The sequence below is a fragment of the Gobius niger genome (assembly GCF_951799975.1).
Source record: "Gobius niger genome assembly, chromosome: 18".
In the NCBI taxonomy this organism is placed as follows: Eukaryota; Metazoa; Chordata; class Actinopteri; order Gobiiformes; family Gobiidae; genus Gobius; species Gobius niger.
Genome location: NC_136869.1, coordinates 18,331,410 through 18,355,969, shown reverse-complemented (window position 1 = coordinate 18,355,969; position 24,560 = coordinate 18,331,410). Strand labels below are relative to the sequence as shown.

The window sequence follows — 24,560 nt, the reverse complement described above, 5'->3', positions numbered from 1 at the left end:
CTCTTACTTGAGTCAACATAATTGTTACTTTTTCCACAGTGAGTAAATATTTAAAGCCACACCGCATAGAATTTTACCCAATAAATAAAATTGAAATACAAGCATTTATTTTATGACCAATCTTTATATCATCAGAAAAGTGCCTCATAAATGTAGCTACTGCCTTTGCTGTGAGCAGCTCACCTCTCCTAAGACATGATTGTAACTTTAGCGGGTGTGGGTACGTCTCCAGCTCGTCTCCATGGAGATGTCGACTAAAGGCACAAGAATTTGAGATTTTAACACGTTAGGTTCTCATCCAGATCCATTCTTTGATTACTCACTGCAGTTGTAGCATTTTCTGTGTTGAGCTGGTCATTAGGAGCATGTTTTGTATTGACGGCAACAGTAGTCGAAAATGTTACGCAGTGTGTCTTTAAGTGGCAAACACTTCATTTAGATCTATAAAACAGATGTAGATTATCTTGTGCACCTAGAGAATTATTTTTGTTTTTATGTATTTTTATGCCATTGGAAGTTTCTTTGGAAACATCAGGATCTCATGTTATGTTTTGTTTCACACAATTTATGGCGTCATTAAAAATTAATCAGACTTTTTCGCTCAGTTACTCTCAGTGCTCACCGTTCTCAAATAACATTATCTCTTACTTTTTTTTAACAGTCATTTTAGTCACCACTTTTGACTTGTACTTGAGTGAAATTATTTCAACGTAACGTTACACTTACTTGAGTAAATATTTTCATCTGCTTCATTCTAATTTTTTTGTTTTGGTCTTCATGAGCCCCCGTACTTTGACTTGTTACCAAGGTATCCAGGAAGAAGCTGTGAAGTGAACTGAGGGGCTCGCCTTAAGCTTGAATTTCACTTATTTAACCAGCATCACATTTTTATTTTACTTTACTCCAACTTTGAATAGTTCTCGTTGTTCTCACCGTGATAAATGTCCCGGTCAAGCGAAAGGTGGGACCGCGTAATATTAGCCGTTAGCTAAAACAACATTGTTTTGGAGAGACTTGTTGATGAAGTTTTGTTCCGTTTCGTGACAGCTTTGGTGAGAACATCCATTTTACTTCAACTATGCTAACTTTGAAAACGCAGTGCTTAGCCCTCGATGAAGTTTCTTAAGAAACCCACAGTCCGTGTTAGTTGCCAAAGGGCAGTGATGGCCTGTGGAAAAGTATCCATTTGAAAGTGCCACGATGGGCACGGCCTCCTCCCTGGTGAGTCCTGGGGAGGTGATCGAGGATGGCTACGGTGGGGAAGGGGGAGAAGCCTGTGAGATACCGGTGGAGGTGAAGCCCAAGGCCCGTCTCCTCCGCAGCTCGTTCCGCCGCGGGCCTCGGGTGATCGGGGCCAGCTTTAAGTCAACCGGCTCCGTGGACCTGGAATATGCTGCAGAGTACGAGAGACTGCGCAAAGAGTACGAAATCTTTCGTGTCAGTAAAAACAATGAGATCGCATCGATGCAGAAGAAGGAGGCCAAGCTGGATGAGGAGAACAAAAGGTTGCGAGCTGAACTTCAGGTAACTGATACGTTATTACTTCACTTGCCTTCACTCCCATAAGAAACGTGTTATTTGTTGCTTGCTTTAGAAAGAAAATGCAAACTTTTATTTGATTTATTTATTCATAAATCTTACTGAGAGCAACACATTTTTTGAAATCTCAGCCTAAAATAAAGACACACCCACAAAAAAAAATACTTGGAACTTCTAAATGTGCAAAAATACAGGGTTATCATTTTGTAGTTTTATTTTTGCCTTGTTTTGGCCTGGATTTAGTGTTTTTATTATGTATTTTGTATGCAAGTTTTTTTCCCCCCAATATCGTGCAGCCCTAACTTTACCATTTGGACAACAGCAAATATTTATCTGCCGGGTTTTAGTTTTGTGGAAAGAACTGAGTCCAGGGTGTTTTTGTAAAGTGCTATAGAAATAAACTTTGATTGACTGATTGATTTATAGGCACTGCAGAAGACCTACCAGAAGATCCTCAGGGAAAAGGAGAGTGCACTCGAGGCGAAGTACCAAGCAATGGAGAGGGCTTCCACATTTGAACATGACAGAGACAAGGTTAAAAGGCAGTTTAAGGTACAAACGCTGCATTAAAACCTACCGTAATAAATATTCTTTACTGAAATATTTTTGTGCGTTCGGGTCATCAGATTTTCCGTGAGACAAAAGAAAAGGAGATTCAGGACTTGCTGCGGGCCAAAAGAGACCTGGAGGCCAAAATGCAACAGCTGCAGGCACAGGGCATCCAGGTGTATGATCCAAACGACTCAGACTCAGATGACAACCAAACCTCTGTCACAGGCAAGACAGTGTTTACCATTGATAGAGTCTGTAAAAACGCTGAGATGGTAGAAGATAAGAATGATTTTGGCTTCATGTATTATCAACTGTCCAATAAAGGACTACTTAGAGATTAAATAGAAGGGTCACTTTCACAAAAATGCGAGCAAACTATTTCTATAAGCTCATAAAATTTAAATGTTTTATACCAAAAGAGGACAAAACATTATTTTCTCCACTACGAGAAAACAAAATCAGCCTTTTAATACTTTTACCATTCAAAATCTACCTTTTTTATCTGGCCTTCAGCTGCAGGGACAAATTGTGAATACTGGACTGGCGGCGTGCTCGGAAGTGAGCCCTCTATGGGTAGCATGATGCACCTACAGCAGACATTCAGAGGACCAGAGTTTGCTCACAGTCTAATAGATGTGGAAGGACCGTTTGCTAATGTTAGTAGAGGTAAGTTGTTGTTATTGCTGCATTTGAAAGTCATCTGTATTCAGAATTTTGGCTTTCATGTTTCCAGTTTTTCCACGGTGTTTCTTTGTGTTTGCCCCTCAGATGATTGGGATGCCGCTGTGGCAAGTCTACTTCAGGTCTCCCCTCACGTTCCACAGGCCTTGTGGAGTAACACTGTGCGCTGCTACTTCCTTTTCACACAGGAAACCAAAGATGAGCTTGATATATTTATGAAGGTTGGTCACACTCTCTCTGCATTATAGCTGATAATACGGAAACGTCCTGGTCTCACTTGCGTATGTGTTATTTTTTCCGCTGGTGCAAAGGCAAAAGACGTCTGCAACAACAATGAAATGTGTCTGTATTAAATGATCCCACCCGCTGGCATCCAGAACCAACAAACCACAGTCACGTCGTATCATGAAATAACCCGATTTTTTTATTTTTTATTATGAAATAACGGGATCCGTATATTGAAATAATGTGATACCAGCGAAAAAAATAACAACTGAGACCAGGACGCTTCTGTAATGTTCTTCTGCATTGTACCTGATAGTACTTTGTCATTTGTGCACAGAAACATTCTCCTAAGCTGCGCAAGATGTGTGAGGGCCTTGGGCATTTCTACCTGAATGTGTACTTCCCAGAGAGCACTGCTGGCTCCTACGCAGCCGAGCGCAAGCAGGAGATGGAAAGAAGCTCAGTCTGTGTGCTTCTTCTTAAATCCACTGTAACTAGGTATGGTTAGAGGTTTTCTAATCTATAAATATACAATATTAGTTTTCACACATTAGCCACTTCCTTTTTTGTTTTGTTTTCTCGGCTTTCTAATGTGGCAATCAATTTGACATTGAATATATCAAACAGAAAATCTCCACCAAAACAATATTAAAATGTAAATAGGAAAATCATAACTAAAACTGAATAAGTTTTACAATTTGTCAAGTTCTTGTTTTTTGCTGTGTTAGCAATGCAGGTTAGTTTAGAAATGATTGAAGTGCCATTAATGCTGAAATGAACACATTTTCGCTCTGTGCAGTTCAGTGGTGGACGACTGTGAAGAAGCCTTTGTGAAGAATCCCGAGGGCCACCCACTGGTGCTCTATCTCAGAACAGACCAAGACCAAAAACTCACTGCGTCTTCCAGGAAGCTGCTGGAGAGGATTAACACGGCAGACAAGGCTGGAAAAGTCAAGGTTGCACTTTCATCTAAAAAATCTCTAAAATCTCTTTTTGCTTTACTTGGAATTCTCTTGGATCAAAGTCATGTTCTGAATGATAATAACAGGTTGTGGATCACTGTGGTTCTGTGGAGGATGGGGCCAAACTGCTTTTTGCTCAACTGGAGAGCGTTATCAAGCAGGTATCTCAAAAAGTTCTCTCTGGAATTTCAGTATTTCAGTAAAACGTACAATTGTCCTTACTTCCTGTTTCCTAGGAGCTGCTGGGTCTTGAGGGAGCAGATGATGACTCCAAAGATTACGGGATTGACGACGGGCGAGAGGAAGATTCTGGAGATGTGCTGTGGGACCTGCACGACGAGCAGGAACAGACAGAGTCATACCAGCAGGCGTGCAGCAGCAGTTCCTCCCAGCTCGGCTTTCAGAAGGTAGTGTTCACATTTACGGCTACTGAAGTAAACCAGAGCCAGTAACGAGGATCATGTTATTTATTTCCCCTTTTCTTTCTTCCTTTTGTATCATGGATCTTAGTACATAGATCGCTTAAATGATATGATAGCTGCTCCTCCGCCCACTCCTCCTCTGCTCGTGTCTGGTGGCCCGGGTTCAGGGAAATCTCTTTTACTTTCAAAATGGTGAGGCAAGTCTTATGAGGCAACTGTATCCTGTAATCCCACATGACTTTATTTTTTATTATATTGTTTTTAGGATTGAGCTGCAGCAAAAGCAATCCCCCAACACCCTGTTCCTGTATCATTTCGTTGGCCGCCCACTTTCCACAAGCTCAGAGCCGGTTCTGATAATCAAACGCCTCACAGTCAAAGTAAAGACTCAAACTAACTGACACATTTACAATATAGATGTTATAGATGTTGATCTGCTTGTTTTAAATTGTAGTTGCTCCAGCACTTTTGGTCTATTTCTGGGTTGTCACTGGAGCCTAGCAAGATCTTAGAAGAGTTTCCTCGCTGGCTGGAAAGACTGTCTGCCAGACATCAAGGCAACATAATCATCATAATTGATTCAATCGATCAAATACAGGTAGACCTAAACCTTTTGAAGTCACCGTTAGATCTTGTGTACAGTATCTAATTATTTCTCTTTTTCATTGGGAAGCATGCGGAACGCCATATGAAGTGGCTGATTGACCCTCTGCCTGTTAATGTGAGGGTGGTGGTGTCTGTGAATGTAGAGACGTGTCCTCAGGCCTGGAGGTGGGTTTCTCCGGGCTAAATCGTTGTTTTGGCATTTCAGTGTTACTACAGTGGGAGGAAAAAGTGAGTACACCCTTTGGAATTTCTCCTGCGAATGTTTGGCCAATAAAAATATGATAACATGTAATGTGCCTCATTTCAAAGCTAAGACCTACAAAACTGATCTGTGACTTTTTTGTCTCTTTTTTTTGTCTGGTTTCGTAGTTTTTTTGTGTGTCTTTGTCATTTTTTGTTGCTTTCTCCATCATCACTTTTTAGTCGTGTTTTTGTCGCTTTCTTTATTGTGTTATTGTTGCTTTTCCGGCACGTTTTTGTTGCTTTTTCATCACTTTTTAATCATGCGTTTGTCCCTTGTTCATTGTGTTTTCATTTTCATTTTCGCCACTGTTTTGACGCTTTTTTCAAGAAGCTTTTAGATTTAGGTAAAGCCAAACCGGAGAAAAAAGGGCTTGGTTCAGGTGGGGGTTAAGAGGTTAAGCAGACACCGTTTACTCATTCTTGTGATTTTGATAAAGATCAGACCACATTTTATGACCAATTTAGGCAGAAATGTAATGTAAGAAATTCCATAGGGTGTACTCACTTCTTCCTCTCACTGTATGCACAACAATATATATATTTTTTACAATGTTGTGTATGCCCAGGCTGTGGCCCACACTTCACCTCGACCCTCTGAGTCCCAAAGAGGTTAAAAGTGTTGTTAATGCCGAGTGCCAGAGCATGGAACTCAAACTCACCAAAGAACAAGTAGAGTATTGCTTCACATGCTCACAGCTACACCTATTTTCAAATGTACCTGATTTCAATATCTTTGTGCAGGAGAAGAAACTCGAGAGGCATTGCCGCTCTGGATCTACTTGTAATGCATTATATGTCACTCTGTTGGCAAGGGTTATCACAAGGTAAGCCAAATATCATTTCCTGACCCTCGGCATGCAGCTTTGCACTTGTCAAAGGTTGTAATTCATACACTAGTGTGTCATTGTTTGCAGCAGTAGATTATGCTGGTCTCTGGAAAAAAGTCTCGACCAGTGCCTTCAATGTCAGGATATCTTGTCACTTTATCGGCTGGCTCAGAAGATGACGCTGAACTCACTCAGAACGGACAGAGAGCGACACATATTGAAAGAGGTGAGTTTGGGTTAAAATGTGAATAAGGTGAAAAGTAGCACTGATGATTTAACAGGTATTTTATCCTTCATCTGCAGATACTGTGTCTTGTGTGTGCCAGCCACAATGGTGTCAGTGAATCAGAAGTGCTGGACCTTTTCCCAGAGATGGAGCTGCACGTGCTTTCTTCTCTTCTTTTCCAACTGAAAAACCTGTGCATTTTAACGCTTCAGTGTGGACTTCTTAGGTTCCAACATCTACAGGTGAAGAGCCTCTTTATGCAGGAAATTATGAAATCAAGATACTCTTATAAATGATTATGATTTATTGTTCTTTAGGCTTGGGAGGCTGTAAGATCTGAATTTCTGGGTGGAGGCAGCAATACTTCTATTTACAGAGAGAAGCTGATTCATTACTTTAACCAGCAGCTTAGGTGCTATAAAATGATCACTTGGTCCCATTAAACTGTCTGTCTCTCTAACACCTTCAGCTAACACGGTTTTGTTCTCATGCAGCCAGGACCATGTCACGTGGCGTGTTGCTGACGAACTGCCATGGCTATTTCAGCAACAAGAAGACAAGACTAAATTGCAGCTCAGTCTTCTGAACCTTTTTGTTTCCCAAAACCTTTACAAAAGGTTGTAAAAAAAAAAGTTTAGTGAACCAACTCTTACACGGTTTAAATGTGTCTTAATGTCCTCTTTTGTATTGTCAGGGGACATTTCTCAGAGTTGTTGGTGTACTGGCAATACGTAGGTAAGGATAAAAGTTCCATGGCAACAGAGTATTTCGACTCCTTGAAACACTATGAGAAGAGTTGTGAAAGTGAAGACGGCATGACAAAGCTGGCGAATCTTTATGAGACACTGGGACGATTCCTCAAAGATCTAGGCCTCCCGAGTCAGGTAGGCTTTGAATTGTGGGCTCAACCTTGCCTATGGATGAAACCTCCTTCAAATTGTCGACCGGCGTCTTTCTCTCTAGGCCGTTGCCCCTTTGCAACGTTCCCTGGAAATCCGGGAGACTTCGCTGGACCCAGACCATCCCAGTGTAGCTCGCTCCCTGCACCAGCTGGCTGGGGTTTATGTGCAGTGGAAGAAGTATGGAAATGCTGAGCAGCTGTACAAGCAGGCCCTGGAGATCAATGAGAACGCCTACGGAGCGGAGCATGCCAGCGTCGCACGAGAGCTGGAGTCACTGGCTATGCTGTACCAGAAACAAAACAAGTGCGTTGCTATTTACTGGATAGTGGTGCATGAATCAATGAGGTCCGCACATGTGCACCACATTTGGTATTAATTTGAAACTTAGTCCAACCAAGAGCCACAACCAATTTTCCTAAAAAGCTAAAGACCCAGACATAGCCTACTGCTTTATTTCATTAGATTAGAGAGTGACTATAGTTGTTGCTTCACATTTTATGGCTGCAATAATTTTGACATGTTTTTATTTTTTAAAACTTCACTAGAATCTTGATTTCTGATTGTTACTTATCCAATTAGGGCTGTTTGATTATAGAAACAATCATAATCCCGATTATTTTAGTAATAATTGAAATCACAATTGTTCAAATGATTATATGTTGCCTAAAAAAAACCTTTATTTTATTTATTTATTTTTTAATTAAAAAAAACAACTATGCAAAACATTTTCTTTGGACAATAAAAAAATATTATAATAATTATGCTCACGTTTCTAAACTAATCGACTATTGAGAGATTCCTGCCCCCTGCTGGCCAGACCTCACACCTGTCCACACAAACAGAGCCAAGTGGCCTGATGACATTATCACACAGCGCTAATGTTTTTATGTCGGACCAAAGCATGAGCCTTTAGCTCGTGAAGTGCGAAGGGAACAGAAACAATCATCACAGCGGCATGAAATAATGAGAGTTTGCTTTGAGCTCTGTTGAGATCTGTGAGTGTTAGACTCTTCTACTACACAAAATCAGTGCCTGGGCAAAGGTTTCTAAACAGCTGTTCTCCTTTCAGCACAAAGTGAGTACTTAACAGGGCATCGTTTTTTTCTCGATTATGCTATTTTTGTGATCGTGCAGTGTAATAATTGACATGGTAATGGAATTTTGATTTATTGCACAGCCCTAAATCCAATTAAGTGCAAGTTCTGTAATTTCTTTTCATCAGTGACCAAACATATTCTATAGATGCATATCTACATTTATACAGTCCAAAAGTGCAATTGAGAAGATGTTTTTGAAATCCCTTTATTTTATGACTACAGGTATGAGCAAGCCGAGAAACTACGGAAACGATCAGTGAAGATACGCCAGAAGACAGCTCGCCAAAAAGGGCATATGGTGAACACATGCTCTTGTTTTGCTCTCACATGCTCTCGTATTGTGGGCCTGCTAAGATGTTGATCATTTTCATATTTATCATACAGTACGGTTTCACTTTACTGAGACGCCGAGCCCTGCAGCTGGAAGAACTCACCCTGGGGAAAGACTCCGCAGACTGTGCCAAGACGCTCAATGAGCTCGGTGTCTTGTACTACCTCCAAAACAACCTCGAGTAAGTGTACCGCGCTTTTATTTCAAATCTCTTACAGATCAACATGAATCCCCTCGCTGTATATGTTTCGATCAGCGCTGCCAAGGTTTTCCTGACCCGCTCGCTGGAGATGCGTCAGCGCGTCTTGGGACCAGATCATCCAGACTGCGCTCAGTCCCTCAACAACTTAGCCGCGCTGCACACAGAGCGGAGGGAGTACGAGACGGCTGAGGACATGTACGAGAGAGCTCTGGACATCCGCAAGAAGGCCCTGTCCCCGGACCACCCCTCTCTGGCCTACACGCTCAAACACCTGGCCATGCTGTACAAACGAAGGGTGAGATTTTGGCTTTGGCATATTGGTGCATTTTTTTGTTCTAACAATGTTTTCATTAAACTTCACAAAAGACAAACAAAGAACACAATAAACAAAGGGAGACCACAGACAGAACTTAGAACCGGAAAACCAACCCAACAAAAATGTATAATTGTGCACTCCAGACAACAATCAACACTGCATTTACCATATTTGTCAAAACAAGAAATGTAAAAACGGGTCCCAGATTTCTCGAGATGTTTATGAGCACATTTATTTTTCCCTAAACACAGTGTTAAAATTGTGTGGAAAGTAATCACTTGTTCTTGTTCTGTTGGTTCAGGGGAAACTGGAGAAAGCTGTCCCGTTGTATGAACTCTCTTTGGAAATCAGAGAAAAAAGTTTTGGGCCCAAACACCCCAGTGTGGCCACAGCCTTGGTCAACCTGGCTGTGATCTACTGCCAGCTGGTGCGTATATTGCACACTGGGCACCATTTTATTTTATTTTTTTAGCAGCTGCTGCACATGATGCCAATGTGTGTGTATTTTTTTGTATAGAAGAAGCACAGTGACGCCTTGCCTTTGTACGAGCGAGCCCTGAAAGTGTATGAAGACAGTTTGGGTCGCTCACACCCGCGAGTGGGAGAGACACTGAAAAACCTTGCAGTGTTAAGGTAGAATGGAACTTCATGCTAAAATGTCATCCGTTTTTATTTCTTATTTATTTTAATAATTAATTGTTATGCAAGCAGTTATGAGGAGGGGGACTATGAGAAGGCTGCCGAGCTCTACAAACGTGCCATGGAAATAAAAGAGGCCGAGCCATCGCTGGTGTGCGGAAACGCCCCGTCCCGCCATTCTTCCAGTGGAGACACGTTCAGTCTGAAAGCCCCTGTGCCCCTCCCTCAAGTGTCCAGGTGATCTCTGGTTTACTTCTGCTTCTGGTGCATCCCTGTTATGCCAACAATGTGTTATAATTGAAAAACTTTTGAGTGAATGATTTGTGTTTTGATACTGTGAAACTTCAGTACAGTATATTATTATATTACATTACTATTTATTATTGTATTTGTGTACTTTTTCCTGCCATATATGAATTATATATATAAAACCATTCTTAAAGTGATTATAAATAGTTTTTATTCTTTAGTGTGCTACATAACAGACACTGTATTTTATCCACCTTTGTTATATTTAAAATGTATTGACCAGTAAATGTGACTGTATTGTAACAATGTTGAACTATAAACGATACCAAAAGTGCTGCCAACTAACGTGCATTAAAACATACTTTATTTAAAACATAAAGCTGTATACTTTTTTTCTCATAACAGAATGGTACACTAAACGCAAGCAACGATAAAACCCTTTGTCCTATGGCGACAACAGTTGGAACAGTCGCAAGGCAAAATGCAACTTTGCTGTGTTTTTTCCCCCGTTGTTATGGAAGTATCAGGGTGTAGGAAGCTTTGTCGAGAAGCGGGAGATTGTGGGTTCACACTCGTACAGACACTGGATGCTCTGAACCAGGATGTACACAGTGTTAAAGACCCTTGCCCCTGCCTGTGACTGCCGAAGGTAAAGGGCGTCAGGTGGGACCTCAGTGTATCTGTGGCAATGCCCTCTGCGATCATTATTGTTTTGTTTTCAATATTAATAAAAACAAAAAAAACGTATGTATGATTATTGAACCGCATGGACCAATTTGAAGAGAAGGGGCATCATGACCATTACTAGAATTTTTAGTGCAACATTTCAAACAACATAGCATAATTGTGTTTCTAATTTACACGTCTGTCAATTAGAATCTATAGATTCTTCATTTTTGCCATCAGCTCCTCTAGACTTTGATTGGCCACATCCACAGTTTCGCCTTCAACAGGTACCTAAAGCCAAAGTAAATGTTAGTATCCTATAGAATTGATGTACTAGAAGAAATGCATTGGGCAGGGGAGAACTGACTGACCTCAGTGGGAAGTGTGTAAGCCACAGTGATGCCTTCAGGGAGGTCTGGCATGGGACCCGATGCAGCCTGGAGATCAGCCTCTGATATTTCCGACACAAGCTCAATACCTGAACAAGGCACAAGTAAATGAGAAATCTTGGTTGCACTCACCCTGACCCTGAAGGATGGAAACAGCATAGTAGCAAGCTATAAAGCATTTTGAACCCAGTTTTCGAATAATTACCAAGTAATACCATGTTTCCTGGTCATTTACCATCTTCATACTGGGTTAGTGTTAGATACTTTAGGGATATGCATATATTGTATTACCATGAAGTCATGTTTCTATGTAATTAACATAATGACTGTATTATTACATATTGGGTGTTTGGCCATTATCCTCCCATTACCATATCTCTATAGAAATACATTCCTTATCAAATGGGACTTATTTTGACTCACCCCAATCATTGTCCTCATGAACAATCTCTTCCTCCACCTCGACAACCTCAACCTTAGGTCGCTCTGCTTCTTTTATCTAAGGAATGAAAACCAAAGACATGATAATAAATAAAACAATGGTTTGATCCATCCACAATCAACAACTAAATAAAATCCATACCTTAAATTCCTCTTGTTGCTTCCTACAATAATTGTCATTACACTGCGGATTTGCTTTCATTATCATTGATGGGAAAAAGTCTTGCATGGCATTGTAGCCAAGATAATAGCTAACAGTTCCAAACTTCAATAGAAACCTAAATTGGAAGTTGAGAGGGTTAATCTAAAGTAAATCATATGCAATTCATCACATTTATAACTGAAATTGCTACGTGTCTTACTTGAGGACATTCTGCACAAGGAGACCTGCCACTACACCCATTGTGGTAGGTAAACTAGCGGCACAAACTCCTTCCCTTTTTAAAGTCTTCTCATCGATATTAGCTGCCACGACCAGAGGAGGAGCACACTAATTTGAAAACAATGTATTAATACAAGATTTAAATTGAAAGTAATCATATAAAAGAACAAGACTTTATAAACATACAGCAAAGCAGGCCGTCTCTCCTGGGACAATAAGCTGGATATGTCCTGATACAGCATTCTCACTGACACCAGACTCCATCCAGGTCTGTCCCAGCTCATTACAAGCCTGACAAACACATGAAACACATCGCTGTTGTCTTTTTGGTACTAGATGAAACAACACATTATTGCTTCAACAAGTGCCACTTACTGTGTTTATAGCCATTCTTGCCTCAAAGTTATCCACACAACTCAGTACCAAATCAACTGGCTTCCCTTCTTCTAACCCTCCGTGGCTAAACAGACAAATAGAATATATTTTTAGTGAATAAACTGAATATATAAGCGTGCTATAACAATGTCTATTACCTAATTCGTTCCATAAAATGTGTAAAATTTTCCATGGTGGTGATGTTGTAGTTATACGTCTCAAATGAAACATCTGGATTAATGTTTCTGTAGAAAGTAAGAGAGGCCATAAAAGCACCAACACACAAAATGGCTTATAGTTATACGGTACGTCATTTTACTTATTTGAATACCTCAGAGTGTGTTCTGCCGCCTCCACTTTACTGAGGCCGGCTTGGTGCGGCTGAAAGAACAAGCGGTTCATGTTGGCCAGCTCCACTTTGTCATAGTCGAAGAGAATTAGCTGCAGAGACAGAGATGATGCAGGTATCGAAATGTCAATATATCAAATGAAAGGATACGATAAAGGGAAATGTCAGGTAAAGAAAAAGCTTGTATTACCTTACCAATGCCACACCTGGTGAGCATTTCTGCTGTAACACTACCAACTCCTCCAACACCCACTACGGCAACCGTGTATGTCCGAATTTTCTGTCAACACATCAAGAGACAATGACTCAACATCATATAACATGCCTTACATTCAATATCACACAATTACATCAGCGATCAGCATATAGAAATTCAATGGACAATTTTCTAATACTAACCTCATAATCATCCACAATTCCCATCCTCTTCAGAGCCATAAGTCGACTGTAAAATAAAGAAAAGAGTGTTAGCTTTTAGCAATGATGAAATTCACATTGCATTACACATAACAGCTAATAACAGATATCAGCTTATATATGTATCTCATGGGTCCTTTAGTACAGAAAACAAAAACATGGCAGACAGTACTTTTTAGGGTTTCATTTGAACAAATAAATTATATTATTGTACAAAAGTGAACACAACTTCTGACCCATTCTGCCATTACCATATGGGATGAATGACTCACAGAGGCGTGTCCCTCTTTCCTTGTTTGGAATATATGGATACCCTTTTAAATGGATGTAAAATAATTTAAAGTAGTTTATTTATTTTTTACCTGTATGGATTCGAATCCACCACCTCGGCGCTCATCTTGTCGATCTTTGGTCTGTGAAGTGAGTCGCTTTGAGCATCTCCTTCGGCACACTGCTTTTGCTTGCACTTTATTAATTCATTTTCCAGCTCCCTCACCCGCAATCTCAACTCCTCAATAGTCGCCATTGTAGATATAGTTCCGTTATTCCAGCAAGACAAGCAAGAGATCGGAATTACGTGACAAAATATATAAAATAAGGTAAATTACACTGCACAACAAGTACACGTCTCCACAACAGTCAGCTGTAAGGATGTGTGTTCACGTGAACAGCGTCCGGAAAGAAACAGACCGGAACTACTGTTTAGTTCCGGAACCCGATTTGAAGCAAAAAATGGGGCATACGTGAGAGACTTCATTTGTATAATTGTTGAATGCATTTATTTCACAATAGTGTCTGTATTTATGCAGTAGTTTCCCAAATTTAGCTTGTACCGCAACTTCTGATGTGTGCACGGCCTAAGTGTCCGGTTGGGTTTGTTATCAACGCCGCACTGCATCAGGAAAAGATTAAAGTTCAGATCATAGAAAATAGACATGGACGACCTGACAACACCTGTGCGCGATCAGCATAAATTCAGCGCGGACGGACTTCAAAAATATCTTACTGTGAAGTCATTGCTGTCAAATCATGACAACATAACTATCAGACAGTACAGGTGAGTGCAAGTTTAACCTTAACCACCAGCTGAGCATCAAGTTCTGAAACTTAGCATTGAGCGCAAAAAAACAACTAACTAAACCCAGTCTTCGTTTTTTCTTCTAGTTGTGGTCAGTCCAATCCCACATTTTTAATCCAGTCACCAGCGAGAAGCTATGTACTCAGGAAGAAGCCCCCAGGTGAGCTTCTGCCAGGGGCGCATAAGGTAAGAGCATGTATTTATTTATTTATTTATTTTTTACTATTGTTTGTTTAGGTTTACCCAGCAGGGGGAGACATTCTGCATTGTAAAACAGACACATTTTGACTGTGCAATTCTATCACAGGTGGACAGAGAGTATCGTGTCCAAAGGGCTTTGTTTTTGGCTGGTTTTCCTGTCCCTCAGCCGCTACTGCACTGCACGGACCCCGAGGTCATTGGAACAGAGTTCTACATCATGGAGCATGTGAAGGTTTGTGTTACTAAAGTTAGCAATTTATATGCCTACATTTGATCACAGTCAAAGTGACACAGTTATTGATGGTTTGTTGCAGGGCCGTATATTCAGAGATCTCCGTCTTCCCGGAGTCTCTGCCGCTGAGAGAACTGCTTTGTATGTGGCTGCAGCTGAGGTGTTGGCAAAGCTACATTCCTTTTCAGTGGCCTCTTTGAAACTTCAGGAATATGGAAAAGGACCAGGCTACTGCAGGAGACAGGTGCATAGGTCAAAAACAGTAAATGCGGATCTCAAGTAATAAATATGCTCTTACATATTTGTGTTTAAAGGTGTCCACTTGGGCAAAGCAGTACCACGCAGCTGCTCACCGAGACATTCCAGACATGAACAAACTTTCAGACTGGCTCTTGACAAATTTGCCAGCCGACGATAATGAAGTCACTCTTGTACATGGAGATTTCCGAATAGATAATTTAATATTCCATCCAAAAGAGGTGCTTTTGCATAATTTTCAATTTAATTTAGTAAACAGTTTAATCTCAAACCATTTTTTATAGGCTCGTGTGATAGCAGTGTTAGATTGGGAGCTTTCTACTACAGGACAGCCAATGGCAGACCTTGCTTACTTTCTCATGCCTCACTACTGGCCCAAAGACTTCAGCCTCATTAACACAATGGGCAGCTTAAAGGGAATAGAAGGTGTAAATATCTTGATTTAAATAATACATCTTTTTACTCTTTTCTTTCAAATGTGTCTCAATTGCTGCCTTTGTACGTCTTGCAGGAATTCCATCTGTGGAGGACCTGGTCTCAATTTATTGTCATTGTCGAGGAATCCCATCTTCAATACCAGATCTACATTTCTATTTGGCTTTGTCCGTTTTCAAAATGGCAGGCATTGCCCAGGTTAGGATGCCTCTCAGTTATTTTGTTATTTATCCACCTTCGAGCAGACTTAACAGTATTTATTTTCCAGGGGATTTATGCTCGATATCTGCTGGGAAATGCCAGTGCCCAAAACGCAGCTGAGTTTGGCCAATGTGTGGAGCCACTGGCTACAGTCGCCTTGCAGATTGCTCAAAAGTTAGTATCAATTCTTCAGTGTCCTCTTTATCATCCATTTTCACTGACTCGTATGTGTTGTCCTAGGTCTCTCTCAAAACCAGATAAAGGTGCTGAAGATCCACTGTTCCATCAGACTGATAGAGGTCAGACTGTCCTCCAGCAGGTCAAAGACTTCATGAGACAATATGTGTTGCCTGCACAAAAGGTAATTAAGACCAGAACAAGGGGCTTTATTTCTTACACTTGAAAAAGGACTCTTTCATCAGTAGTTAAATCTAATAAGTAGATTACATTTTTCACTGAATAGCTTGCAAAAACCCATACAGCGGTGTCAATGGAATTAATCCTCAATAATTCTCGATTACAATGTACTAATGCGTTTTATGGTTTTACCCAGGAGGTCCAAGAGTATTACATCAAACATGGCCATTCACCGCAGAGATGGCACACGCCTCATGTAATTAAAGAACTTCAGGTAATTAAACTGAGAGAATGCTCCTGTGCTGTATACAAATGTACGGCTAATGTTATTTATCTTTGTTGAGTTGTTTTAATCAGAAACAGCACATTTGTTTACATGTCCAGGTGAAGGCGAGGGCAGCCGGCCTGTGGAATCTATTCCTCCCTGCAGCCAGTGGTCTGAGTCAGCTGGACTATGCTTATATTGCAGAGGAGACAGGGCGCTGCCTCTTTGCTCCAGAGGTCTTTAACTGCCAGGCTCCAGGTAAAAAAGCATTTACCAGTAACACCATGTTAATCTGCACCCAAGTAAAAAATATAAATTAAAAAACTAAAGTATAACACCTTATGACAAAATATACTACAAGCTATGAATGTCTAAAATTATGATACCAAGATTACTGTTTTTCCCTAATGCTCTCAGATACTGGAAACATGGAGGTTCTTCACATGTTTGGCAGTGAGGAACAGAAGAGAGTCTGGCTGCAGCCTTTACTCAAAGGACAAATACGCTCCTGCTTCTGTATGACAGGTACTGTCGAGATTATACAAAGTTCAAAGGTTGACAAACCTTCGACTGTATAATTCAGTTCAAAATGCATAATTGGATACTTTGCCTTTGTAAATACTTTACTTAAAACCACTTTCCAAAAGGGTCTGAGAAACTTAAAGATCCATCTTTCCTTGTTTTCATCTGCTTTGCCCACTGCCTGGAAACAGACGTGTGTCTTTGCCAGCAGTCATTACAGTGGGTGTGAACCAGTCATGGATCTGTAAACACAGATCGTGATCATTTGGGTTCAGGGGTGTTTTCTAACTCTCTAGATGAGGGTGATCTATACAGAAGAGGATGTTGTAACCTCCACACTGCTTTAGTGTAGAATAAACTATCCAGTTATGCAAACCCATGTTACGGTAAAATGTATCCCCGAAAATGATTACTTTTTACCTACAACAGTTCTGTAATAGTTCCTATATGAGTAATTACCTGACCTCAGAAGTTTAATTTATTGTTTTAATCTCTTTCCAGAACCTGATGTTGCTTCCAGTGACGCCACCAACATCGAGTGCTCTCTTGACAGAGATGGAGACAACTATGTCATCAATGGGAAGAAGTGGTGGAGCAGCGGTGCGTACTTTTCTGTTTATCTCATCAGTTTTATCGGTTATAAATTATGAATGTAACCACCCATGATACACATGCTCATGTTTTCATGTTTTCACTTTCAGACACTGACAAACCAAAGCATTTGTTTCAGTGCAATGAGTCAGTATATCCGCAGCCATGTTATTTTTGTATTAAATGACCACAAAGTGGAAGTAAAAGTATGGGACAATGAGCAATGTCTTGAAAAAAAGAAAAGGCTTTTTAGCGGTTCCACTCAGACTTTCCATCTATTAAGTAAGAGCTTTGCAACAACACTGTTTGCTCTGTGAAACTGCTGTCAAAGGTTTTTTGAATCAGTCACTCAAAAATGTTATGCTGTATTCAGATATAATAAAGTAGGAGAGGTGAAATGCCTTTCATTTAAAACATATTAAGATATTGAATTAATGAAAGCACAAAAGTCCAGGCCACATTTAGGTCGGAGTGCATCTCAGAACTTGCTTATTCACAAGGTATAGAGCCGTTTCTTTGTTTGGCGTCCACTGAAATCGAACCCAGGTTTTTGTCTCTTCGACACACCTTATTGAGAGCTATGTCCACAGTTCCAAACGGCTGGAAGAATTTACTGTGACTAACTGTAAAAGCAGAGAGTGGTAAACACTGTGGTTTCATTTTATACTGTCTGTAATGTAAAAAGCTTAAGATCTTTCCCATATTGCTCTGAATCATGGCATGCATTTAAGAGAGAACTAAAATAATGATCGTCAAAGAAAGCTGCCTTCTTTGTTTATACATTTTTTTACTTTCTGTGTTTTACTTAATCAGTGCCATGAAACCACACCACATCCTTACCCTGTGCCTAATGAGAAGCAGAGATTCTACCAGACTGTTCATCTCAAATGGGTTTGTTAAAGAATTAAATCAACATTAACTTTATGTTTTAGAATAGATGTAAACTTTATTTTATAAAATACATTTTTTACAAAGGTTATATGTACATGTTTGATAACAAGTGAAAATAAACAAACTCAGTGAATATAAAAGCAACTGAAAGGTGCAGGTAGTTAATTATATATTGTAGACTTAAATATTTAAATGGTAAAAGTGCTGGTGTCTTGGTTGTCCGATTCAGACTGGGACTGCCCGTGAGAGCGGTTCTTGAGGGCGATCTCCACTGCTGACTCCTCAGTGGGGTTCCGGGGGTGACTGCCCAGGCGTTGTCCCAGGTGCTTCGCCACCTTCAGGATGTGTAGCCGAAAGGAAGAGCCCATGAACGCGTAGAGCAGAGGGTTGATGCAGGCGTGTGTCAGGGCCAGGCTCTCCGTCACCTGCAGAGCACGGTCCAGACTCTTGCTGGTTTCACAGTCTGTCACGAGCAGATAGATAATGTCCACCGTCCTGCACAGCTTGACCACAGTGTAGGGCAGCTGAGTGAGCACAAACACGGCCACTACAGCCAGCAGTACTCGCAAGGCACGCCACTTCCTCTGCATACGCACCCCTGCTCCTCTGCTCAGGTTCCAGCCCACCCAGCTATAACACACCACAATCACCACACACGGAAGCACAAACCTGAGGATGACCTCCAGCAGCTCGAGGGCAGCTTTGGCCGCTCTCGCCATATGAGGGGGGTACACCGCAGTGCAGGACGTCCTGTGATGGGAGTGCTTGACTGTGGAGAAGATCAGTTCTGGAAGGCTTAGGCAGATGGCCGCTGTCCACAACACAACACACACGACCAGCCACTGTATCCGAACGCGAGAGCTTGACATTGGCCGGCCTCTGGCGACCTGGGCCACTGCTCTGTACCGATCCACGCTGATGCAAGCCAGCAGCAGCATGCCGCAGCTGAAGTTCGTGCCGTAGACGAAAGAGGTGATCTTACAAGCTCCAGAACCCAACTTCCACCCATGAACCGCATCCACTGCCCAGAACGGCAGCGTGAAGAGGAGCAGGAGGTCCGAGATGGCCAGGTTGAGGATGCACACGTCTGTCAGGGTCCGCAGTCGCAGGCGGGATGTGTACACCACCACCACCAGGGCGTTTCCTGCCAGCCCCACCACCAGTGCCAGGGTGTAAACGATGGGCAGGAAGACGCTGCCAAAAGAGCGCACGGCCTCTTTGTCACAAACCGTGTGATACTCGCCGTAGTCGTAGGTGTCATTCAGGCTGTCGTCATCGTCAAAGTAGTCCTCCATTTTAGCTGCAACAGAATGACTGAGTTGAGTTACTGTGGCAGTTATGGCTGTCACGATAATTACTATATCGACTCATCGTTCAGTAAATAACAGATAAACAAGTCATTTTGGGCTCGATATTGATCGTCTGTACATTTATTAGCATGCCCCCCTATTTTTTCTTTGTAAAACTTTGATTTCTAACTGAAGCAAATTGAGTTACATGATACTTCAGGTTTATTGCAGCTTGTGTGGTATTTTAGGATATGATTATATGGTTTACTGTCATATTTATGCCTGAGAGTTAGAGTCAATAATATCGTTTAGCGATACTTTCCTGCCTCAATATATCGAACTTGAAGTTTGTTCTCGTGACAGGCCTACGTGGCAGTACCAAGTCTTATGTGTATTTTATTAGAATTATTTGGAAATCCTTGTGTGACCCTGCAGCCAACTAACCTCTTTAAGCGCTAACTTTAATCTGATCAGAGCCAGGTCCTGCATGTTCGACACAGAGATGTTGTGTCTACCGACTCTGTGCAGATAAAGACAAGTGCTCTGACTTGCTCCAAATCAAGCCTAGTACTTAAATTTGACAAAATATGTACGTCTAAATTTAGTGCGAATTGGGCACTGCAGAATAATGTTTCTCGACAGAGTTGTAATAGAGAGGCGTTTGCTGCCTCAAACAAATGATTTAATTCTTGGCTTCTTACAGATTGTTAGGAAAAATAGTGTCCAGGTTTGTTACGTCAAGAGTCATTATCTCCCACATGGGCGGGTGGCGCACACGGGTGTCTAAAACAGATGTTAAAACATTTAGAAATATGGAAAGGATTCCTTTCAACAGCTGGGCCTCGTATCCAGTGATATATATGAGGATTGCCTTTATAATAGTATTTTTTGGCTGCATTTCAACACAAACAGAGAATAAAGACATAATACCTGATTTATTAGCCAGCGGGGGAGATTGGAAATTGAAATAAATGGCAGCATTGTGCTTTATATTTAGTTAGTGCAGAGAGAAATGTAAAGCACAAGGAAATGCAAGTAGCCTACAGATTAGATATTCTCACTATATCTCTCTGGATAATAATGCCATAAACTAAGCACTGGACTATGACTCGCAGAATCAAATCAACCTTTGGCAGCACTAGCCAGGACATAAACTGAATACATTTTCACTCTCCTATCCGGTCGCAAGCTGAGTATCCTACAAGCAGTGAAATAAGTTTAGAAGCTTACCTCTTGTTGCTGTGAGTTCCCTTGTTCCCGGGCTGTAGTGAAAAGTACTATGTGCTGCAGGACTCGCAGTATTATGGAAGCCCGCCCCTGCACACAGCTCACACCAGAGGAGGGCCCCCGTCTGCAGCAGCGCTACGTGTACTGTGTCATGGGTGTGCGCTTTCACGTTATGTTTACCAGCAGATGACTCAGAGAATCCCAAGTGATTTTCTTTTATTAGTGGCCCATTTAGATGAATCCGCTTCTTTAGAGATTGTGACTGAACTTGTGCTGAACTCGAAATATTGAATGATAAGTCTAATTGTTGATTTATTTGTCTCTCATTTTAGTTATTTTAGTTAGAAGAGTCTCCATTGGGAATACACTGACAGTCTGGCCCTTGAAAGTTGGAATAGCAACACTTGTCATTGTTTATCATTTCACCTCTTCAGTCTTTTCAGTGGCATACTCGTACATCAAAGTAACAATATTACTGTTTTGGGAACCTTGAATTGCACAGTCATATGATAAATATGCGTGCTATGTTCATTTGTTCCGGGACTTCATTCCAGGCTTGGTTGGACATGTCGGGGCACAGCAGCAGGGCTCACCTCACCTCATGGACCATCACGCTTACATAACCGTTCACGTGAAAGTTTTTTCCGGGGAAACAGACAGACGTTTGGGTGGAGCAGTCTGGGATTCCTTCTCCCTGGTTACCCAAGCAAATTTGTTTTGATTTATCGAAAATGAGATTGATGAGGAAAGGTCTGTGGCTTTGTGTGTTTGGAGTGCAGTGATTGTTTTAGTGACTTTTCTTTTCTTTTTGTTGTTTTGTTTGACTGTCACATCTGGAGACGTCTGTGTTCTAAATGTCACATTCTTTGGGGACAGTTTTAACAGCAAATTGCGTATAAACAGGAAGCAGGGCCATTTGTCATCCAGTCTTTTCCTCAGGGATCAAAAGAGAGAAAAAAAATGGTAATGGACTGAAATAGAGGTGTTATAGCCTCTCTATTTACTTTGATGCTCTACAAGTTATTATCAAGTTTTGTCTATTTGAAAATATATAATCGAGGAAATAAAGCTACAAGTTGTAATTATAAGATTTTGTTCGAGACACGTGTACGGCAACAATGGGTATTTAGGATTAGAAGTAAGGTTTACAGCTGCTCCTGGTTAATCTATATCAGACATTATTTTTGAAGCAAATATTTAGTGGCGAATGTACAACTATCAAAACTGTTTTCAATTAATATGGAAAATTCCTAAGGTTATTCACTTCTGAACATCAGAGGAATTTCATTTAGTTATTTTTCATTTAATTATTTTTATTAGCATTTTTTAAATTTCACACAGGCAGGATTTGAGGACAATATATTGGTCTGAAAAAAAAAATTAGAAAAAATGTCCACACCACTCAGGTCTCCTATCCTGTCTCTAACCCATTCGCTAAACCCTTTCCCCCCTCCCACCTCACTTCCCACCCATGATCCCTCCCCCTCCCCATCTGCTAGGAGCCTGAAAGAAAGGAAAGCCCGTAAGGCAAGAAGAGTCAAGAGAAAAGGAAGAAAGAGAAAAAGCAGAAGAAAATAAGTTTAGAAAGAAAAAGATTGGAAGAAGAAAGAAAAGAGAAGAAAAGGACAGTAGAAGAGAACAGAGTAAAGGAGTAAAATAAAGGAATGAGCAAAAAAAGATATAGTAGAGTTAAAAACAGAAATCCACTCACACATACATACCGTGAAGAAGGGAGGGAAAGAAGGAGGGGAAAAGATAATGATTAAAAAAGTTTTTTTTTTTAATGTAAAAAAGATAAAGAAAGGAGAAAAAAAAAGAGGGGGAAGTAAAAAAGCAGGGAAGGGAAAAGTAAGACAGTTAATTGTGGTAAATATATTCGTGGATGAAAGGTATTGTCGTAGAAGTTATGTTTCATTTTCTCTCTCGTCAGAGGAATTTCAATTTGAAAAAACTAATAACTCTAGTCCCAGTAATTTACCATACAATATTAAGGCCATTCTGTGGGTGTCCTGTGCCTCCCAGGCTGTCTGTGCTGCCAGCCAATGTCAAGTCATTTCCTCTGAAACAGCTCACAGTGTTTCTGCTGCAACACGGGTCATGAAAAGGCCGAGGACAGTTGGATCATAAAATAACTTGTAAACTCAAACTGAGCAATCGGCACCTTCAGGAATACTAAATGCACATTTTGTTTTACAGGCGCAGGCAACTCTGACTGTAAAATAGCCATAGTCATGTGCAGAAGCAAGAACCTGGATGGCAGCAGCAGGTGGACGCATGTTTTGATATACTGTTCCTAATGTTAACAATAATAAAGGTTTTGTTTTCTTTCATTTTAGACACGGCCATCACAGCATGATCCTTGTGCCGATGGACACGCCGGGAGTGAGTCGGGTCCGACCGCTCACTGTGTTTGGACAGGACGGTACGGAGGCATGTGAATACCTCTCACCCTAAGTCAAAGATAAACACTGAATTGTTTTCTTTACAGATGCTATTCACGGCGGTCATTTTGAAGTACATTTTGAAAATGTGCGTGTTCCCACATCAAACATCATTCTGGGTAAGAAAAGCACAGGATGAGAAAGGTAACCGGATAGAGCAAACTATGGTTCAAGACTAAAAAGTAATAACTAGATTTTGTGCCAAAATGGTACAGTGACATATCCTTTGCAGTTAAGTTCTCAATTGACTCGGTGCATAACTTCAAATCATAACAACGCTGCCCAAGAAGTGACTTCCTGTTTCGAACCAGCATCTCATTCATTAGTTCAGCAGTTCATTAGTTGAACTTTCTTTCTGCCTATTAACAGACAAAACACTTAATGTTTGTATTTACTTATATTCTTGTAATGTTGCAAATACCTGCTGAACTAATCAATGAGACGAGCTTTGTGCTTTTATTTTGGTGTGCTAGATCGAAACAGGAAGTCACTTCTTGGGCGGCGTTATGATTTGAAGTTATGCACAGTTATGTTACAATTTTAAACAGAATTCTTACTTTATTTTATTATACTATTTCTAAAGCACAACCCCTTTCCAAACTATTCATAATTTGGAAGAGCTCTTTTAAGTTTGTAAACATACATTGCAAGGAAATGCAAATAATAATGATTAAAAAAAAAAAAACACTGCATTAAAATCGGCTCTAGTGATGCAAATACACTTTTTTGCTTCTTAGGGGAAGGACGGGGCTTTGAAATTGCACAGGGTCGTCTGGGGCCTGGCAGGCTGCATCATTGCATGAGGGCAGTGGGCGCGGCAGAAGCGGCCCTGGAGCTCCTCTGCCAGCGGGCCGCTTCCAGGCGCACCTTTGGAAAAGCGCTCTACCAACACGTAAGCAGAGAGCCTGGGGTTTGGTGATGCTGAACTCTTCCCGCTGACGCCATCTTGTGGATATATTGTACATTACAAGTAACGATTGCATGATTTGTAGGAGGTCGTGGCTCACTGGATAGCAGAGTGCCGCCTGATGATTGAGCAGACCCGTTTACTGACCCTGTACGCTGCTCATGCGCTGGATACAAAGGGGAGTCGGGCTGCACGCAAACAGGTACAACCACATATTTAAAAAAAAAAGTCTTCAGAGCAGTGAATGAGCGCCTCCTTTCCAGATCGCTATGATCAAAGTGGCAGCAGCGAGGATGGCCTGTAAGGTGGTGGACTGTGCCATGCAGGTGTACGGGGCAGCAGGCGTGTGCGGAGACTTCCCTCTGGCTCAGATGTGAGTGACTCTGGGCTGTAACACTGTAAATGAGCATGAATACACCAATGCATATTTTCCCTCCTTTAGGTATGCATATGCACGGACACTGCGCATTGCTGATGGGCCGGATGAAGTGCACCTCTCTTCAATCGCTCAACTTGAACTGCGGGACCAAATGAAGAAAGCACAGGCCAAACTGTAATGTTCTGAAAAATGCCTTTACAAATAACACTACGCCTTAAGTATAATCTCCTGGTTGCACTTTAAATCCT

The 24,560-nt window shown here is 41.2% G+C and overlaps 4 protein-coding genes across 5 annotated transcripts; 2 read left to right on the top strand and 2 right to left on the bottom strand.

Moving 5' to 3' along the window:
- The first annotated feature begins 810 nt into the window (after positions 1 to 810).
- nphp3 (nephronophthisis 3) lies at positions 811 to 10,189 on the top strand. 2 transcript variants are annotated; one of them, XM_079575874.1, is made up of 27 exons: positions 811 to 1,524; positions 1,966 to 2,091; positions 2,166 to 2,316; positions 2,605 to 2,757; positions 2,860 to 2,993; positions 3,335 to 3,495; positions 3,797 to 3,953; positions 4,046 to 4,120; positions 4,196 to 4,366; positions 4,470 to 4,573; positions 4,647 to 4,761; positions 4,836 to 4,979; positions 5,055 to 5,152; positions 5,797 to 5,899; positions 5,972 to 6,054; positions 6,145 to 6,283; positions 6,361 to 6,525; positions 6,601 to 6,695; positions 6,778 to 6,900; positions 6,978 to 7,167; positions 7,247 to 7,488; positions 8,505 to 8,580; positions 8,667 to 8,794; positions 8,870 to 9,110; positions 9,433 to 9,558; positions 9,649 to 9,764; positions 9,843 to 10,189. In XM_079575874.1, exons 1-27 carry the CDS (start codon positions 1,201 to 1,203, stop codon positions 10,009 to 10,011), a joined length of 3,909 nt encoding a protein of 1,302 aa, XP_079432000.1. In that variant the 5' UTR covers positions 811 to 1,200; the 3' UTR covers positions 10,012 to 10,189. The 2 variants fall into 2 exon arrangements, with proteins under 2 accessions (XP_079432000.1, XP_079431999.1); XM_079575873.1 differs by lacking the exons at positions 811 to 1,524; positions 1,966 to 2,091; positions 2,166 to 2,316 and having other exon boundaries at positions 2,610 to 2,757; positions 6,148 to 6,283.
- A 159-nt stretch (positions 10,190 to 10,348) lies between these two features.
- On the bottom strand, positions 10,349 to 13,696 carry uba5 (ubiquitin-like modifier activating enzyme 5). The gene is made up of 12 exons (XM_079575876.1): positions 13,401 to 13,696; positions 13,021 to 13,066; positions 12,812 to 12,901; positions 12,604 to 12,713; positions 12,431 to 12,517; positions 12,273 to 12,357; positions 12,084 to 12,188; positions 11,878 to 12,005; positions 11,658 to 11,793; positions 11,498 to 11,573; positions 11,057 to 11,163; positions 10,349 to 10,976 (listed from the first exon to the last, which is right to left on the bottom strand). Exons 1-12 carry the CDS (start codon positions 13,562 to 13,564, stop codon positions 10,899 to 10,901), a joined length of 1,212 nt encoding a protein of 403 aa, XP_079432002.1. The 5' UTR covers positions 13,565 to 13,696; the 3' UTR covers positions 10,349 to 10,898.
- Positions 13,697 to 13,913: 217 nt separating this feature from the next.
- acad11 (acyl-CoA dehydrogenase family, member 11) lies at positions 13,914 to 24,508 on the top strand. The gene is made up of 20 exons (XM_079575845.1): positions 13,914 to 14,095; positions 14,203 to 14,302; positions 14,424 to 14,549; positions 14,632 to 14,793; positions 14,864 to 15,028; positions 15,092 to 15,233; positions 15,319 to 15,440; positions 15,511 to 15,617; positions 15,684 to 15,804; positions 15,997 to 16,074; positions 16,185 to 16,323; positions 16,483 to 16,590; positions 17,089 to 17,187; positions 22,782 to 22,851; positions 22,922 to 23,007; positions 23,074 to 23,145; positions 23,764 to 23,918; positions 24,019 to 24,135; positions 24,197 to 24,306; positions 24,376 to 24,508. Exons 1-20 carry the CDS (start codon positions 13,974 to 13,976, stop codon positions 24,488 to 24,490), a joined length of 2,316 nt encoding a protein of 771 aa, XP_079431971.1. The 5' UTR covers positions 13,914 to 13,973; the 3' UTR covers positions 24,491 to 24,508.
- Positions 18,258 to 19,364, bottom strand: ackr4b (atypical chemokine receptor 4b; the record flags this gene model as incomplete). The annotated part of the gene is made up of 1 exon (XM_079575846.1): positions 18,258 to 19,364. One exon carries the CDS (start codon positions 19,362 to 19,364, stop codon positions 18,258 to 18,260), a length of 1,107 nt encoding a protein of 368 aa, XP_079431972.1.
- Positions 24,509 to 24,560: the final 52 nt, after the last annotated feature.